Here is a 15950-nt window from a genome sequence, read left to right on the forward strand (position 1 = left end):
TCAGCCCTTACCAGTGAGAATACGGAGGGCATTGGATAGGAAGTGCATCGTCTGTAGTAGGTGTAGCAACAGCACGCCAGCCTCATTCCTCCGCAAAGTGGCAGAAAGAACACGAGCGGTTCGCGGCCACGTGGCAGGATCTCATCAAGGCGGCGGCTGGGTACTCACGCCATCTGTGTTTGTGGTATGTCGGTGCAGATGGGTCGTTCACCAGCTGAACAAGGTGAGTGTCTCTTGCTCACCCGCTGGTATCTATCACAGCCATTGGTATGTGACGCGACGCTTGCAGGATCCGCGCCAGGCGCAATCGTGAACCAGATTCGCTGGCACTGACCACACCCGCTTCGAATCGAAAAAATCTCATGGGCATGGGATTATTGTTGGGCAACGTGCACCGTCGCCTTTCCTCGCTACTCGTTCCCATCTTCTTTGTCCGCTTCGCCGTACCATGCTCGCGTGTGCATGAACCTCTGGACGCCGACGTCGCATCCAAGTCACGGACGAGATGCCCCAACGTTGGCGTTGAGGACGCATGCCCTACCATCTCCGTCGCCCGTCGAAGTGCGGACGTTGGTGTGAACGAATCATGGGTGGTGAACACGAAGAAGCGCGTGGCATGCTATAGGAGGAGGACGAAAGGAATCAGAGCGTGGGCCTGCGCAGAAATGAACGCTTGAAGTAGCGGCGTTCGGTGATCGGCCCATGCACAACCAGTGAGTAGCCGACTGGAAAGGCTCTGCGACACGTCGCGTCGCCAAGCAGCAGACAGAGTGGCGACATCATCTCGTCCAACTCTCGGTCCTCCTCTTCTCCCTCTTTTTCCCTTTCAACGAATAAACACGATACAAAATGATGTTCACGCATATCCATACTGCTAGTAGCTACGACACTGCAATTATTTGCCGAGCGGTGTCGCGGACCAGCGCGCCTGTTGAACAGATGAGAACGCGTGCGCCATAAATTCGCTGTCCCACACCGTCATTCTTCACGTCGTTGACGTCGACGACAGACCATTCTGTGGATGTGTGGAATGCATGCTACAGGAGGGAGTACCCAAGATCGCGGAGGGTCGGGAAACCGAGAAACCTCTTGATTGCTGGTCAAGTGCTAAGCTAAAAGAGGCGAAGCCATTTCTTCCGCGGCAGCTGCGCCTTGAGCACCTTTTTCTGATCTTCGACGCGCGCGAGGTCGGCGTCAATCGCGTCAATCTCGCGGAAGCCTTGGCGCTTCTCGAGCTGCAGCGCTTGCTGCTTCAGGCGCAGCTGGTCGAGCTCGATCTGAAGCGCAGCCGTCTGCATCGACGCGCGGGCGCTCCGAGGCGTATACTGGGACGGCCACGTCGACTGCGGCACGGGCTCGCCCGGACGGAGCTTGGGTTGCGACGCAGCTGCACCTGTCATGTTAGCGTCCTGGCAGCAGCACCATACGAAACGTACCCGGCGTCGAGGGCGCGGCCGTCACGACGGGTTCCTGGACATCGACAAAGTCGACGGCGGCGACGCGGTCGTGGGCGTGGCCGGCCAGCGCCTGCTCGTGGACAGCCGCCATCGTCACGTCCGGCGATACCTCGAAAGCGACCGTCTTGCCAGAGGCGAGGCGCACGACGGCCTTCACTGGCGTCTTGTCAGCTGAGGCCGAGTCCATCGTCGGGTCGGCGTCGCCAATGTCGGTGCGCGTCTCGGGCGCCGGGTAGATGGGCACGTACTCATGGATCGCATCGAGGAGGTCCGGGTACTTGTCCTGAAAGTGCTCGCGGAACTCGACGTCGCGCCGGAGGTTGTAGACAAAGTAGGCAGCCGTCGCGCCCGGCACGCCGAGGGCGACGCCGTTGAAGAGCAGCAAATTGCGCTTCCAGTTGGACTTGAGCGCCGACGCCATGATGATGAAGATGCGTGGATGGTGAGGTAGACAGGCCGCTCGCAACACTATATGGAATATTTATATTATATACAACGTATAGGTATAACCGGACGATTTCAATGCCCGCCACATTGCCCTTCGAATACATTGCGATCGGCACATGCAAATGGTGTTGTCAAGTGCCTTGGCATAGTTTTCAAAAGTCGATAGCGAGCACGCAAGCATACACTAATTACGACCCTTCAGGTAGAATGCGATCGCAACGGTATCGAAAGGTCGATAGTTTCATGAAGGGCCCACAACTTTTGCGAAGGGTTCTGTCAAGACACCAGGATGGACGCTAGCCGCCCCGCCGAGACGCCGCCGCCGGGCGCCATGACCGTCAGCTACCTCTCTGCCTCGTACTGGTGCGGCCTCTTCATCATGGCCATTGGCGTCGTGCTTCCGCTCGTGTACATGTTTCTGCAGAACAAGAAGGCCTTCAAGAGCGTCCGCCGCGACTAAGTACAAGCAATACATGCACTCATGTTTCTTAACCTCAAACCTTCATCGAGACGCGCTGCGATGCGTTCAGCGAGAACTTTTCGACGCGGATGCGCTCGAGGTTTTGCTGCTGCTGCAGCTCGGCCTTGACGTTCTGGTAGCGCTGGAGGAGGCGCTCGAGGTCCAATTGACGCTGCTTCTTTTGCTCTTCGCGGCCGCTCTGGATGCGCTTCTGGAGCGCGTCGAGCTCTTGGCGCTGGCGCTGCTTGAACTTGACTTCGCGCTGAAACATTTCTTGCTGCTTCGAGTTGCGCCATTTCTCCATTTCCCACGCCTCGAGCGCGTCCGCCTTGAGCTTCATCTTGTGCGCCTCGGCGTAGCTGGACGCAGATCTTAGCGTTCCGATAGGATGTGCTTGCGTACTCTTTTTGGCGCGCGAGGTGCTCTTCGATCTTGCGCAAGTTTAAGAGCTCCTTGGAAAACTTGGGTTTGGTCTGCTTCTCGAGCAACTTTTGCTGAAAGTCGAGGAGCTCGCCCTTGTGTCGTTCCTACGCAGACCAGAGATGAGGCCATTTCGATGGGATGGATGCATCAATATTAGTGGTACGCGAGCACGAGTTCTTCAATGTTGTGCTCGTAGTCCTCCATTTTCTTGTCCCACACGACGTTGAACTGCTGAAACTCGAGCATGTGGGCCTCTTCGACGCCGAGCCGCTCGGCGATCTGGCGCGACCGCATCGCCTCCTTGCGCCGGTTCTCCTCGTGCACCTTGAGCTCTTCGAGGCGGTTCTTGGCGATCTCGGCCTCGACGTACTTGCCCTGCTTCTCGCAGTTCTTGCGGTGCTCCTCGAGGATCTGGAGAAAGTCCGCGACCGCCGAGTCTTCCACGTCGCCCATGTCGCTCCAATGAAACTCAAAAATGTCGTCTCGTAAAAATAGGGCCAACGGATCAAAACCGCTGCTTCATGGCGATCCGCGTACGAGCTCCGCTTGCTTGCTCGTTTTTCTAGTCGAGTACAGCGACCCAAGGGTATACTCATCTACGATACACAAACAACGCGGCTACGCACGCTAGAAGGTCGGTTCCTCCAACATCCCGACCTTGCAACACTGTTGGCTCACTGAACGCGAGTATCAACATTTACCTAGTAGTATGTGCGTGTTTAATGAAGGTCGTCTGGAAGCTCGTCGATGGCGACTCAGGACTACTGCAGTTGTCGCGGGTGTTGCCGCGTCGACAAATTGAGGCTAGCCCGCCGATTCATGCGGCGAAACCGATTCACGTAATTCAGTTTCAGTTTCGCGCCCTTGCTAGTATTGCGGATGTGGTCGTCGGCCGAGACGGCCGTGGGCGTCGTCTACGTCATGTGCACGCTTCTTGGCGGCGTCTGGTATCTTCGACTCCTGACGCCGAGCTTCGCCAACGATCTCTGGTGGCCCGGGTACAACCTCTCGGTGCACCAAGCCTTTCTCGTCGATGTCGTCAACCAAATCCTACAGACACAAGCCAACGGCACCTTTGACGTGCTTGCGCCGATCGCTCTTGTCCCCAAGCGCTACGACGTGGGGGCCAACCACGCATCGTTCTACCTCCCGTACATACACGAGCAGCTTTTAACGCCACAGACGTCGTTCCATCTCGTCGTGCAAGAGCTCCGTGCGCTCTCGGCCTACTGGGCCTTTCGCATGAACGTGCAGTACTGCTGGGTCGACTTGAACAAGACGTTCGAATTGGCCCACACGGTCGCGCGTCAAGGCCGCTGCGCGCGCATCTACTCGACCAACGCGGCCGTCTACCTCGAGACGATGCTGCGCAACCAAGACTGGTCCGCGATGCAGGCCACATGGGGCGGCAACGGCATTCGCTTCAACGTGGCCATCGAGCGCGGGCTCCAAGAAACCAGCCACGGCCGCATGCTCTTATCGGACATGGCGAGTGCGAAGACGAGAACGTCGGTGGACGCTGAAGTCGCCTACTGGCAATCGTTCGACGTATCGCATTATACGCTGCAGTGGCAAAACCGGTGGGGCGCCGGTGTCGCCGAGACTCTATTGCTTCAAAACGCGTTTGGGATGACGCAGCAAATCACACTCAAGGCGCTCGACCAGATCACGGGGCCGTGGTCCTCCCAGACGATGTTTTGGATCCCGATCCAGGACCTCTTTAGCGCCATGGTCATGAACCGCAGCTTGGTGCGCGGCACGAGCCGGTACTTTGGCGCCAACACGTCGGGCCTGCCGGCCGTGAACTTGGAGGGCTACCGCGGCATCAACGTCGGCTCGGGCGTCGCGCACCGCTTCCACGAGTCGATCGGACCGTTCCTCTCGGTCGACTGCCTCTACGTGTCACCACCACGAGTGCTGTGCGACGCGTACAACCGCTTTATCGACCTCCTACACACAGAGCTCCAAGCCTCCCATCGGCTCCGCGCCGCGTTCTATGACAGCACCACACCGGTGGTCGCACCGATACCAGCCGGTTGGCGCAACCGGTCTGCGTACTTTGGCGGCGATCCCATGTGCACGTCGGGCACGGCCACGTCGTTTGTGCAGCAGTCGTTCGACTTTTACGACGCTTGCACGAGCGCCGTGCCGCTGACGCTCTCGCCGTCACCCAGCGCGCTCCTGTGGGCGACCTTGGCCACGAATGCAACCACAGCGCCTCCGTGGCTTCCGACCCATTGGCCGACGATGACCGTGCCCGAGGACCTTGCCGCGATGGTAGCCGCGGTTCCGTTGGCGGTGCATACGCTCAACGTCTCGCTCATGCAGTACGCGGCGAGCAGTGGCCACAACATGGACCTCTTGCTCCAGCCATTGCTGGGCGACCCGACGACCGACCCGCATTGGCACGCGGCGGGCTGGTGCTTCCTCTTTGAGTGGGCCCTCGGTCAGCGCGAGGTTGTCGCGTTTGCTGGCGACGTCTCGACCTTGGTGCTTCTCTCGAATGCCTATCCCACCCAAGCCTACATTGCCAGCGATGCGAGCCTCCAATCGGCGACGCAGCTCGTGCTTACCATGGTGGGTATCTCGTCCATGATGCTGCTTCTCGCTGGCGCGGCCGCCCTCGTCGGTGTGAGTCTTGCCAAGGGACGAATTGTCGGGCGCAACCTCTTGTACTTGAACCGCGTTGTCGGTGCCGTCTGGATGGGCCGCCCGCTCGCGCTGATTCGAGGCGTGAGCGCAATTCTACTGCTCGCGACCGCCCAATTGCACCTCGTGACCGAAGCAACCCATATGACCACGCGCCTTAAGGCATCGCCACGGTCAATCTTCGACACTTCGCTTCTCGCCGGCGAAGCCACGTGGGTGTCGTATGTACTTGTCGACGTTGCTGTTGTTGTCGCGCGCGAGGCCGCGCCTTTGGCCGGTGCGCTCAGTGCGTGCAGTAGCTGGCTCTTTACACTTGTATTGACGGTATTGGTGCCCGTGGCCATGGACCTACGCCTCGACCGGCGCTGCTCGCCCGACGACATGGACTACGGCCTCGTCTGCACCTCGGGCGTGCTCCATGTAGGCAGCTACGACCGTACGTTGCTGCTTCTTGGCGCGCAAGCGGTCTCGCTTGCGATGGCGTTGGTGCTGACTCTGGCGTGGCGACGGCCGTCGCTCGACATGCATCGCATCGTTCGCCTTGTCGGGATGCCCGACGTCTTGATGCGCCCGCTGGCGAAGACGACCCGCTTTGATCTACCGACGTGCTTGCTCTGCGGCCTCGTGCCTCTCTCGTCCCAGCGCGTGTTTGACGTGACGCTCTGGGGACTTTACGACAATCGGTTCTCCGTGTCTCGCCGCATCGGGCTGCATCCGAAAGTTGCTCGCGACGCCACTATGGTGGTGCGTGGGCCAAGACTGCACTGGACGTGGTCCAGCGTCGTTGCGAGCATCCGGAATCGCAGTCGACGCTTCATGACACTGGTTGCTCTGGCCAACATGGTAATTGCCGTAGTCAGCAGCGTCTCATACTTTGAAGTCTCGCAGGTCAATCTCGCCAACGACTACTACTGGGCCAACTTTAACGTCACGGGCGCCCACGCGTTTTTCGCGACCTGGCTCAACGAACAGCTCGTGCTCGGTCTGCAAAGCGCATCACCGCTGCTGGAAGCACCGAGCGTGCTGCAAGAGGCTTCGTTTGCAGCCGAGACGGCGTATGTCTTGGCCCCGACCAACTATGGCGCGATGCTGCAGCACGCAGAACTCGACACGATCGAAGAGGCCATTGCCGGCCTCCGGGCCTCGGACGCCTGCATGGCCCCCTGGATCTTCTCGCCCTACTGCTTTCTCGATTTTGATCGGACGTTCGAGGTCGCCTACTCGGCAGCGCGCCAAGCTCGCTGCCACGCCAGCATGCGAGCCAACGGTGCCGTCTACCTCGAGTCTCTCTTGCGCAATATCGACTTCCGCGACTGGACGGCATGCTGGGGCAGTGCGTTTGAAACCGCGTTCGCTCGGGACCTGCGCGGGTCCGTGGCCGGCCAGAAGTGGCTCGATATGGTATCGGCGAGTCCATTGCCCCTATCAGTTGAAGTCGCCTACTGGCGCCAACACGGAGTCGAGCGCTACGACACGCAGTGGCAAAACTACAAGCGGATCGGCGTCATGAACAGCTACTCGATCACGAATGCCTACGGCGTGTCGAACGATTTGACGCTCATGGCGCTCAACGGTACCTACCGCGTCGACCGCCAGACAACATACAAGATGTACTGGTCCCTCGCCAACGACTTGAGTGCGATCATGCGCAATAGCAGTGGCATTGGAGGACGCAGTCTCTTGCGGAGCAGCAGTCAGTTTGCCTTTCTCAATACGACACTCCAAGCCGTGTTGATAGCGAACGGGACGCTGACGTCGCCGCTCCAAAACGGACTGGAGGTCGTCTCGCAGCGACTGGGGCCGTTTGGTACCGTTGATATGATCTACATCAGCGTGCCGCCGTTGGTGCTGCGGTTTGTCGCCGACGCGATTCAGCGCCTACGGCACGTACTCGGCCATACCAACGCCGGTGCCCAAGCAGCTTACTTTGGCATCTCTCCCGTGGCCATCTCGTACCCGATCCCTAGCGTCTGGCTCGACCCGAACGTCGCAGCGTATGGGAGCTCACCGCTCTGCCCCGAGCTGTCGGCGCCAAAACGGGTCTCGACCGGCCTTGCCAACATTATCGGCTTTGACCTCGCCTGCATCGACAGTTCCCCCATGCAAAGCAAGGTGGTGCCAACGCGCATGATGTACGTCGTGGCCAGCCTTCTCTCGGGGCTGGCGCTCCAGGACATTGGTCGCATCAATACGTCTGCGATCTGCCGCTATGACGTTGCCAACGCCGGCATCTGTCCCGCGTACCTCTTGGCGACCGTGCGCTTTGTCAACGACTACATGCTCTCGCTCGCGCCTCTTAACGAGACGACGGCGTTCTTGAAAGAGGCGCAGACCGTTCATTTGCACGTGGTGAGCATGAACATTAGCTTGATGGTATACGCCAAGCCGGCCAACAACGTCTTGCAGCTCTTACAAGCACCTGTCCTCACCGATGACGCCTTTGCGTTTTTCGGGTGGACGTATCTCTTTGACTGGGTGCTCGGGCACCGTGAAGTGATTTCGTTTCGAGGTGACGCGAGCGCGTCGTCGCTAACGCTTCTCACGGACGCCACACTGCCGCTGCGGCAGCAGGTGCCGGCGTGGCAGGTCACTGGCGACTTTGCCCAGTACTCGCGCGCATGTGTCTACTATGTCACGTGCGTTATGCTCGGTGTCGCGATCGTCGCGACGGGGTACATGCTCACGACCCGCGGCCATTTTGAGGGCCAAAATCTGCTCAAGTTGGATCGCATCGGCGGCATTGTGTGGGTCGGTCGTCCCGTCTTGTTTCTTCGGAGTCTCACCGCGCTCTGCCTCCTCTCCACGGCCAGCCTGGACCTCGGCACGTCGGGTTTCGTCAGCTACTTTGACCGAACGCCGTTGCCGTTTTACAAGACGCTACTGGCGTCCTGGGAAGTCGCGTGGCTCGTTGTCGTCGTCGACGACATGGGGCTTGTCGTGACACGCGAACACGCGCGGTGGTACCTCTCGATCCACTCGGTGGTCGTCTGCTGCGGCGCAGTGTTCTACTCATACTTTATTCCGGTCGCGCCGAGTTTGGTTGTTCAGAAGCAGTGCCACGTGGTCGAAATGGACATGCAATTACTCTGCACATCCGCCGACTCGATGATTGGACACGTGCGTCGACTTGTCGGTATCGTGGTCTGCACGATCCTGTCGCATCTGCTCGGGTACATTCTGGCGCGTCTTGTGATTGGACCGTTGCGACCGACGATGGTGACGTCGCGCCTCTTGTCGGCTGGCGCCAAGTACTTGTACAACCACAGTCGCTGCGTCGTACACGGTGTCTACTACCTGGACCGGGCGTCCGCGGCGCTCAATGGTGTCCTCACGTACCGCCACCAGAACGTCCTGTATGCATTCGACATCAAGCTGTGGCGGATCCTTGCTGCGCCCGTGCCAGACGACGGGGATCTGCGAGACGCGCTGCCACTCCCCGATGGAGTGGTGGGCAATGAGCCGTGGACGACGTTGTAACGTGCTGGGATTGGTCAATAATGAAACGTCAAATCTTTTGATTGGATGTTCGGTGTGCGTATCAACTTGATATATATGGCGTGGCAGCGTCACAATTCGGTATTTAATACACTAAACCAATGACAGCTCTCGTGCGGAACAAAGCAAACACATACATATGCAAAGTGGGGTACTTGAAGTTTTACATTTTACGTCGAGGCGGCACGATAAATTTTTCGAGTGAGTCCCTTCAAGACCGTAAACGGAGCGAATTCTATCTACTCTGCAAGCGGAAACGACGCATTTAACGTGGCTTGGTCGAGCCCCGGTACGTCGACGGCGTTGCGTATCGGCGCTGCGAAGAAGCGCCAGAGCTTGATGTCAAAGGCAAACATGGTCGACCCGAGCTTGTACGTGAGGATGCCGTTGAGCGCGGCAGAGGCCCGGTCCAGGTAGTAGACGCCATGCACGATGCGAGCCGTGTGGTTGAAATGATACCGCGCGCCAAGCGAGAGCAAAAGCGAGTGCACGGGGCTCGACGGCTTAGGTCCTACCATCCGCTTCGCAAGCGAGTAGCTCACGATATGGCTCGTGCCCATGATGAGGAGGAGCGTCCCAAAGCGGCTTGGGTCGCCAATGGCAATGTTGGCACTCTCGCAGACGACGTTAAAGTCCATTTCCGCATAGACGCACTTTGGTGCGACGTGCAGCGCGACGGCAACGGGCGACACACCCGAAAGGATCGCGACCACGGCGCACACCACCAGTAGGTTGGGGAAGACAAAGTACGAAGCGTACTCTTGCGTCGCGACAAGCAAGATGTCGTCGACGACCGCGACGAACCACGAGACCTCCCACGCCGCGAGGAGTACCTTGTACCACGGCGCGGGCTCGACCTGAAAGTAGCTGAGGTAGCCCGAGAAGTGCAGGTCGACGCCGCTCGTGCAGAGAAGGCAGATGGCCGTGGCACTCCGGAGAAAAAGCAGTGGTCGGCCGACCCAGACAAGACCGCCGACGCGGTTGAGCTTGAAGAGATTGCTGCCCTGAAAACACGTGGGCGACCGGAGCATGTAGCCAACGGCAACCGCCGAAACGAGGAGCATCATGACCGTGACATATTGAACGCCAGCTCGAAAATACAAAACGAGGTTGGCGGCGAGGTTCGATGCCTGGACTTGCTGCGCAAGCGGGAGCTGGTAGTCGCTCAAGAGGTTGAGACGACTTGCATCGCCTTGGAACGAAATAACTTCGCGCCGACCGAGCACCCAGTCGTAGAGGTACGTCCAGCCGTAAAAGTGAAATCCAGGGTCGGCTGGGTCCAGAACGTTGGTGTGGAGCAGCTGCAGCGATCCGTTGACCTTGGCGTAGAGCATGAACTCAATGTCGAGTGCCTGAACGAGCGCGTGCGTGGACGGAACTGGGAGCGCGTGGGACGCTGGCATGTATATTTGTATAAAATCAAGGGACTGCTGGAGCGTGAGGAGGCACGACGCCAAGCTTGTCGGGTCATATGCACAGACTTGCGACATGTTGACGGGAGGTGTCGCCGCACTGAGCCCCGAGAGGATCGCAGACGCGATAAAGCTCTGGGACGTCAGGATCGACCGGCTCACAACCGGAGAGGCCGCGATGCATGAGAGATCGAACGCCAACATGCTGGAGAAGCCACTCGTGACCGATTTCGGCGCAGAGAACTCGGGGCAGAGCAGCGAGCCGCCGTACGAAGCGATCTTTGGAGCCAACCATTTCATGGGTACGGAAAGCAAGATCCTGAGGGCATCATAGCAGAGAAGGCAGCTTGTGCAGCAACGTTGCCGTGGTCCATGCCCAGTCGCATGAGCTCTAAGATCTGATGCGTGACGTTGGCAACCAGTGGGGGCACACGCATGTAGATCATGTCGACGGTACCAAACGGCCCCAGTCGCTGCGAGACGACCTCCAGTCCGTTTTGGAGCGGCGACGTCAGCGTCCCGTTCGCTATCAACACGGCTTGGAGCGTCGTATTGAGAAAGGCAAAGTGACTGCTGCTCCGCAAGAGACTGCGTCCCCCAATGCCACTGCTATTGCGCATGATCGCACTCAAGTCGTTGGCGAGGGACCAGTACATCTTGTATGTTGTCTGGCTGTCGACGCGGTAGGCGCCATTGAGCTGCATGAGAGTGAGTGGATGCGACGCGCCGTAGGCATTCGTGATCGAGTAGCTGTTCATGACGCCGATCCGCTTGTAGTTTTGCCACTGCGTGTCGTAGCGCTCGACTCCCTGTTGGCGCCAGTAGGTGACTTCAACTGATAGGGGCAATGGACTCGCCGATACCATATCGAGCCACTTCTGGCCGGCCACGGACCCGCGCAGGTCCCGAGCGAACGCGGTTTCAAACGCACTGCCCCAGCATGCCGTCCAGTCGCGGAAGTCGATATTGCGCAAGAGAGACTCGAGGTAGACGGCACCGTTGGCTCTCATGCTGGCGTGGCAGCGAGCTTGGCGCGCTGTCGAGTAGGCGACCTCGAACGTCCGATCAAAATCGAGAAAGCAGTAGGGCGAGAAGATCCAGGGAGCCATGCAGGCGTCCGAGGCCCGGAGGCCGGCAATGGCAACCTCGATAGTCGTGAGCTGGGTATGCTGCAGCATCGCGCCGTAGTTGTTGGGGGCGCTGACCGCGGCGCTGGGGGCTGCAAAAGCTCCCGGTAGCGTAATACTGGGTGCGTCGAGCTCCAGAGCCGTTGTGGAGAGACCGAGCACGAGCTGTTCGTTTAGCCAGTTGGCGAAAAACGCGTGGGCGCCCGTGACGTTAAAGTTGGCCCAGTAGTAGTCGTTGGCGAGGTGGACCTGCGAGACTTGAAAGTACGAAACGCTGCTGACGACTGCAAATACTGTATGGCCCAAGGCCAAGAACGCCACCAGCCGATTGGAGCGTTGCTTGGTCATCCAAAGAATCTTTGAGGGTTTCTTGAGCGTTGCACGGATCTCTTCTTTTCGCGGCCCCGCAACGTGGATCATGGTATAGGCGTTGATGGATGGCGGACGAAAGACCTTGAGATGGCGCGCTTTCTGGGTGCAGTCGGCCACAAAGTGCCAGAGCTTCAGGTTGAAGACGTACGACTCGGACTGGAACCACACTGGCACCAAGCCGCAGAGGACGCACGTCACGAGATCAAACGTGGCGCCGTCGAAGTCTGCCGCCATTGGCGTCGCAAACAGAGCTGTCGCACTGGAAAAGTGCAAACTCGGCTCCGTGTCGACGTCCGCTGGCGGTCGCCGACGCCCCAGTAGGCTCGCGACGACCGTGATAATGACGACACTGACGTGGATGCTGATTAGCGTCAGCAGTCGGGTGTAGCTGCCGACTGAGATGACACCGCTCGTGCAGAGAAGACCATAGTCCATGTCATTACCGACACATTGTCGGTCGAGCGTGATGGTGAGCGGCACGGGCGACGCCATTTCCAGAACAACCAGGCTCAGCCAGACAAGACAGGTGCTTCTCGGACTGTACTGGGTCGTGACGTCTCTTGGTAACAGCACGATAAGCACGTCGTTGATGACGTACGTGAGCCACGTGGCTTCACCGGCGATGACCATCGCGTTGCCGATGGAGCGGGGATGTGGCGCCAAGGTCGTGCCCAATGGCGTCACTTGCAAGCTCACTTGGGCCGAGCTAAGGAGCAAAAGCGCGCTGATACCACGGAGAACGACCAGCGGTCGGCCGATCCAGACGGCGCCAACCAACCGGTTGAACCGAAAGAGGTTGAGGCCGAGGACACGGCCGCGGGCAAAGAGGGTGACGTACACCATTGTGAGCACGCCCACAAAGAGGAGGAGGCCTGTCGTGACTTGCACAAGGTACAAAAGTGCTGTCGTCGCCGTCTCGAAGGATGTGTTGCTCGTAATGTACGGCTGACCCGCGTATGCGTTGGAGACGACAGTGACGGCGCCGACATCACCCTCGATGAAGAGCACTTCACGGAGTCCAGCGGCCCACTCGAACACGATGTGATGGCCAAAGAATGGCCAGTCGACCAGCGGCACATGGTCCAGCGCAATATGGCTCGAGTTACCTGCAGCGACAAACTGAACAAGCCCGACGTTCATGGCTCGGACATCGTTGAAAGCGTCGCGTTGCAGCCGTAGCATCTCGGAAGGGATGGACACTGACGCAAGCAGCGACGACGCCGGCGACAAGGCACACCAGTTGGGTGTCGATGTCGTGGCGCAAATATCTGGTAGGGCTGTCCGTGGCGTGACCAGCAGTCCAAACAACATCGAGAGTCGCGTGAGACGCAGTGAGAGCGGTGCGAGCTGCGCGCATGTATCGTAAAAGTCAAACGACTGCTGTACGAACGGGGTCGGAACACCGGACGAACACATGGGGTTGCCGCCGAAGAACGTCATGTTGGTCCACGCCAGCGGTGTTGGCAAAAACGTGGTGGTCTCTGGGAGGGCGAGAAACGCTGTCATGGCTGCTTCCGAGCCTCGCACGTGGTCCATGACCACTTGTTGAAAGTGGTTGTAGAGGCCAACGAGACTGGCGGGGGGCAAGCACAGACGCAAGTCAATGCTCAAGTACGGTCCAATCGTGTCGTGAAAGACTCGAGCGACGCCTTCGAGGTTGCCTTGGGCGTCGGCGATGCCTCGGTACACCTCGAGGCTAATTGCGCTCAAGCCGAGCGCCGAGTTGTTGGCGCCAAAGTACCGGCTCGTCCCTTGAAGAAAGCTGCGGTTCATGGCCTGGGCGTTGAAGGTATCTTGAATCGGGATCCAGTGCATGGTCTGGGACGACCACGGTCCCGTGACTTGATCCAGCGCCTTGAGGATGATCTGCTTTTGCATCCCCAAAGCGTTTTCCATCACGATCGTCTCGGTGATCGAGGGTCCCCACCGGTTTTGCCACTGCAGCGCAAAGTGGGAGACATTGAACGACCTCCAGTACGCAATCTCGTCGATCACGGACGTCGTCACGCTGGTCACCTGCGCCCAGAACGCTTGCCCGCGCGCTGTCTCGACAAGACCTCGGTAGTACGCGACGTTGAAGCGCTGGCCGGTGACCCCCCAGAGCGCGAGAAAGTCGGGGATGTTTTGGTTGCGCAACATGGCCTCGATGAAGACGGCGCCATTGGTCGCGTAGAAGCGCTCGCAGCGGCGCTGGCGGCCAAGCGTGTGGGCGACTTGGAACGTTTTGTTAAAGTCCATCCAGCAGTGTTGCGTGTTCATGCGCAGAGCCCAGTACGCGCCCAAATCGCGAAGCTGTGGGACTGCATACTCGAGCGACGTGAGGCGACCGAGCGTGAACGCTCGAATGTCGGACGAGAAGACGTGCGTGCTCGACTCGGGCGAGAGGTACGTCTTGGGCAGCACTGCGGCGGCGGCAAACGGATCCACGGTGCCATTGTCATGCGTCAAAAGAAGCTGGTTGACAAGGTCGACGAGGTAGGCTTGGTGGCCCGAGATGTTGTAGTGGGCCCACCAGAGGTCGTTGGCGAAGCTAGGGCCCAGAAGACGGAGGTACCACACACCACCGACGAGCGAAAGCAGCACGTAGACAACGCCGCAGACGGCAACTGCCCGCTGGCGCGACGAGAGCGCTGCCTGAGACGCCATCTCCAACTCTGGGAAAGTGCAGCGAACGTTTCGCGCTAACGTCGGTCCATAAAAAGCTTGTGCAATATTGTACTAGCAAAGGGTGCTATTCAAAATCCTTGGGACTACTTGGATATGGACGGATCCGTGTGTAACCGGCGACGCTTGCGGCGACTCGGTTGACGGTCTTATCACATGGCAGCCGCAGCCATACCAACACATCTCCAAGCATGGGTGGAGAGCTAATCTCAGTGAGTAGTTCTTCTCTGTACTAGCATGGCGGGCTGGGCGCTGGCAGCTTAGGCCAGAGTGGCGTCGGTACCGCGGTGCGTGCAGATAGCCAGGCCCTGCGACTTGTAGAAATGAAACCATGCTTTGAGACCATCGTCCAAAGTCGGCAGCTCGATGGACTTGAAAAACGCAACACGTCCAGGGTTCAAATATATAATGGCATATCGAGCAGCGCAGACACACACACGATGCGGCTGCTTAGTACATAGCCTGGGACCGGAACGTCGGGTTCGACTTGATGTTGTTGATGAGCGTCTTGATCTGCTTGAGGTCGGGCTGCGGCAGCTCCGGGTTCAGGTAGTTCTGCATGAGCCATTGGTAGCAGTCGTTGGGGTTGGCGTTCTTGTTGTTGAGCAAAAACATCGTCACTTGCGTGCGATACGGGTTGGGCTTGCGACCGCGGCGCTCGCCGCCTTCGCCGCCCTCACCCGGCGCCTTCTTTGTCTTGGGCTGGCTCAGGTTGGTCAAGACGCGGTGGATCTCTTCTTCGGTCGGGTAGTTGGTCTCGTCGAGCACGTTCGACTTGAGCCACATGAGGCACTGCGACGCGTCCATGGCCTGGCCGAGCGCAAAGTAGCGCGCAATCTCTTGGCGAAACACCTTGGAGATGCCACGGCGGCCACGGCGCGGCGCGTTCGGCGAGTTGGGGTTCTTCGTCAAGCTATGGCCCTTCTCGAGGAGCGAAAAGTCGCGGCGACCTACGTAAATTGCATGAGCCAACTTGTCTCGCTCGTCGCCGCCGACGTACCGGCCGCGTAGCTGTGGGGCGCCACGTTGACCGTGTAGCCGCACGAGGCGAGCGTCGAGTTGAGGTTGATGTTGGTGAAGCTGCCACTCAGGAGCGCGCGGACGCAGCGAAACTCAATGCTCTTCTCGGGCAGCTTGACGAGCACCTTGAAGAGGTTCTGGACGAGCATCTGCTCGCAGCAGCGGGGGCACTTGCGCTTCTTGCAGCTGCACGCGTTCATGATCGTCGTCGACATGCTGCTCGGCTTGGTCGGGCGCTGGCGAAATGGGAACTGCCCCGAACCAGCAAAAAAAGATTAAAATACAAGCGGGGTAGGGGTGCGCGGCGATTGGCCAAAAGGCCCAACGGGACGCACGCGGATTGGCTACACTTTAAAAGTTCAAACCCGGCCGTTCATTTTTTCACCGCGGGCACTGGCTTCCATACTGAACGCAAATGAGGGGT

General features: G+C 59.0%; 6 protein-coding genes across 6 annotated transcripts; 2 read left to right on the forward strand and 4 right to left on the reverse strand.

The window, feature by feature from the left end:
• Nucleotides 1–1063: 1063 nt before the first annotated feature.
• SPRG_11873 (hypothetical protein) lies at nucleotides 1064–1901 on the reverse strand. The gene is made up of 2 exons (XM_012350924.1): nucleotides 1437–1901; nucleotides 1064–1387 (listed from the first exon to the last, which is right to left on the reverse strand). Exons 1-2 carry the CDS (start codon nucleotides 1876–1878, stop codon nucleotides 1113–1115), a joined length of 717 nt encoding a protein of 238 aa, XP_012206314.1. The 5' UTR covers nucleotides 1879–1901; the 3' UTR covers nucleotides 1064–1112.
• Nucleotides 1902–2111: 210 nt separating this feature from the next.
• On the forward strand, nucleotides 2112–2364 carry SPRG_11874 (hypothetical protein; the record flags this gene model as incomplete). Its single annotated transcript, XM_012350925.1, has 2 exons — nucleotides 2112–2125; nucleotides 2205–2364. 2 exons carry the CDS (start codon nucleotides 2112–2114, stop codon nucleotides 2362–2364), a joined length of 174 nt encoding a protein of 57 aa, XP_012206315.1.
• Nucleotides 2365–2398: 34 nt separating this feature from the next.
• Nucleotides 2399–3240, reverse strand: SPRG_11875 (hypothetical protein; the record flags this gene model as incomplete). The annotated part of the gene is made up of 3 exons (XM_012350926.1): nucleotides 2399–2723; nucleotides 2767–2891; nucleotides 2959–3240. 3 exons carry the CDS (start codon nucleotides 3238–3240, stop codon nucleotides 2399–2401), a joined length of 732 nt encoding a protein of 243 aa, XP_012206316.1.
• A 426-nt stretch (nucleotides 3241–3666) lies between these two features.
• Nucleotides 3667–8913, forward strand: SPRG_11876 (hypothetical protein; the record flags this gene model as incomplete). The annotated part of the gene is made up of 1 exon (XM_012350927.1): nucleotides 3667–8913. The coding sequence occupies one exon, from the start codon at nucleotides 3667–3669 to the stop codon at nucleotides 8911–8913; it is 5247 nt and encodes a 1748-aa protein (XP_012206317.1).
• Nucleotides 8914–9077: 164 nt separating this feature from the next.
• SPRG_11877 (hypothetical protein) lies at nucleotides 9078–14488 on the reverse strand (the record flags this gene model as incomplete). The annotated part of the gene is made up of 2 exons (XM_012350928.1): nucleotides 9078–10622; nucleotides 10763–14488. 2 exons carry the CDS (start codon nucleotides 14486–14488, stop codon nucleotides 9171–9173), a joined length of 5178 nt encoding a protein of 1725 aa, XP_012206318.1. The 3' UTR covers nucleotides 9078–9170.
• A 402-nt stretch (nucleotides 14489–14890) lies between these two features.
• SPRG_11878 (hypothetical protein) lies at nucleotides 14891–15772 on the reverse strand. The gene is made up of 2 exons (XM_012350929.1): nucleotides 15507–15772; nucleotides 14891–15456 (listed from the first exon to the last, which is right to left on the reverse strand). Exons 1-2 carry the CDS (start codon nucleotides 15739–15741, stop codon nucleotides 14957–14959), a joined length of 735 nt encoding a protein of 244 aa, XP_012206319.1. The 5' UTR covers nucleotides 15742–15772; the 3' UTR covers nucleotides 14891–14956.
• Between the last annotated feature and the right edge of the window lie 178 nt (nucleotides 15773–15950).

This window comes from Saprolegnia parasitica (assembly GCF_000151545.1).
Source record: "Saprolegnia parasitica CBS 223.65 unplaced genomic scaffold supercont2.71, whole genome shotgun sequence".
Lineage (NCBI taxonomy): Eukaryota > Oomycota > Saprolegniomycetes > Saprolegniales > Saprolegniaceae > Saprolegnia > Saprolegnia parasitica.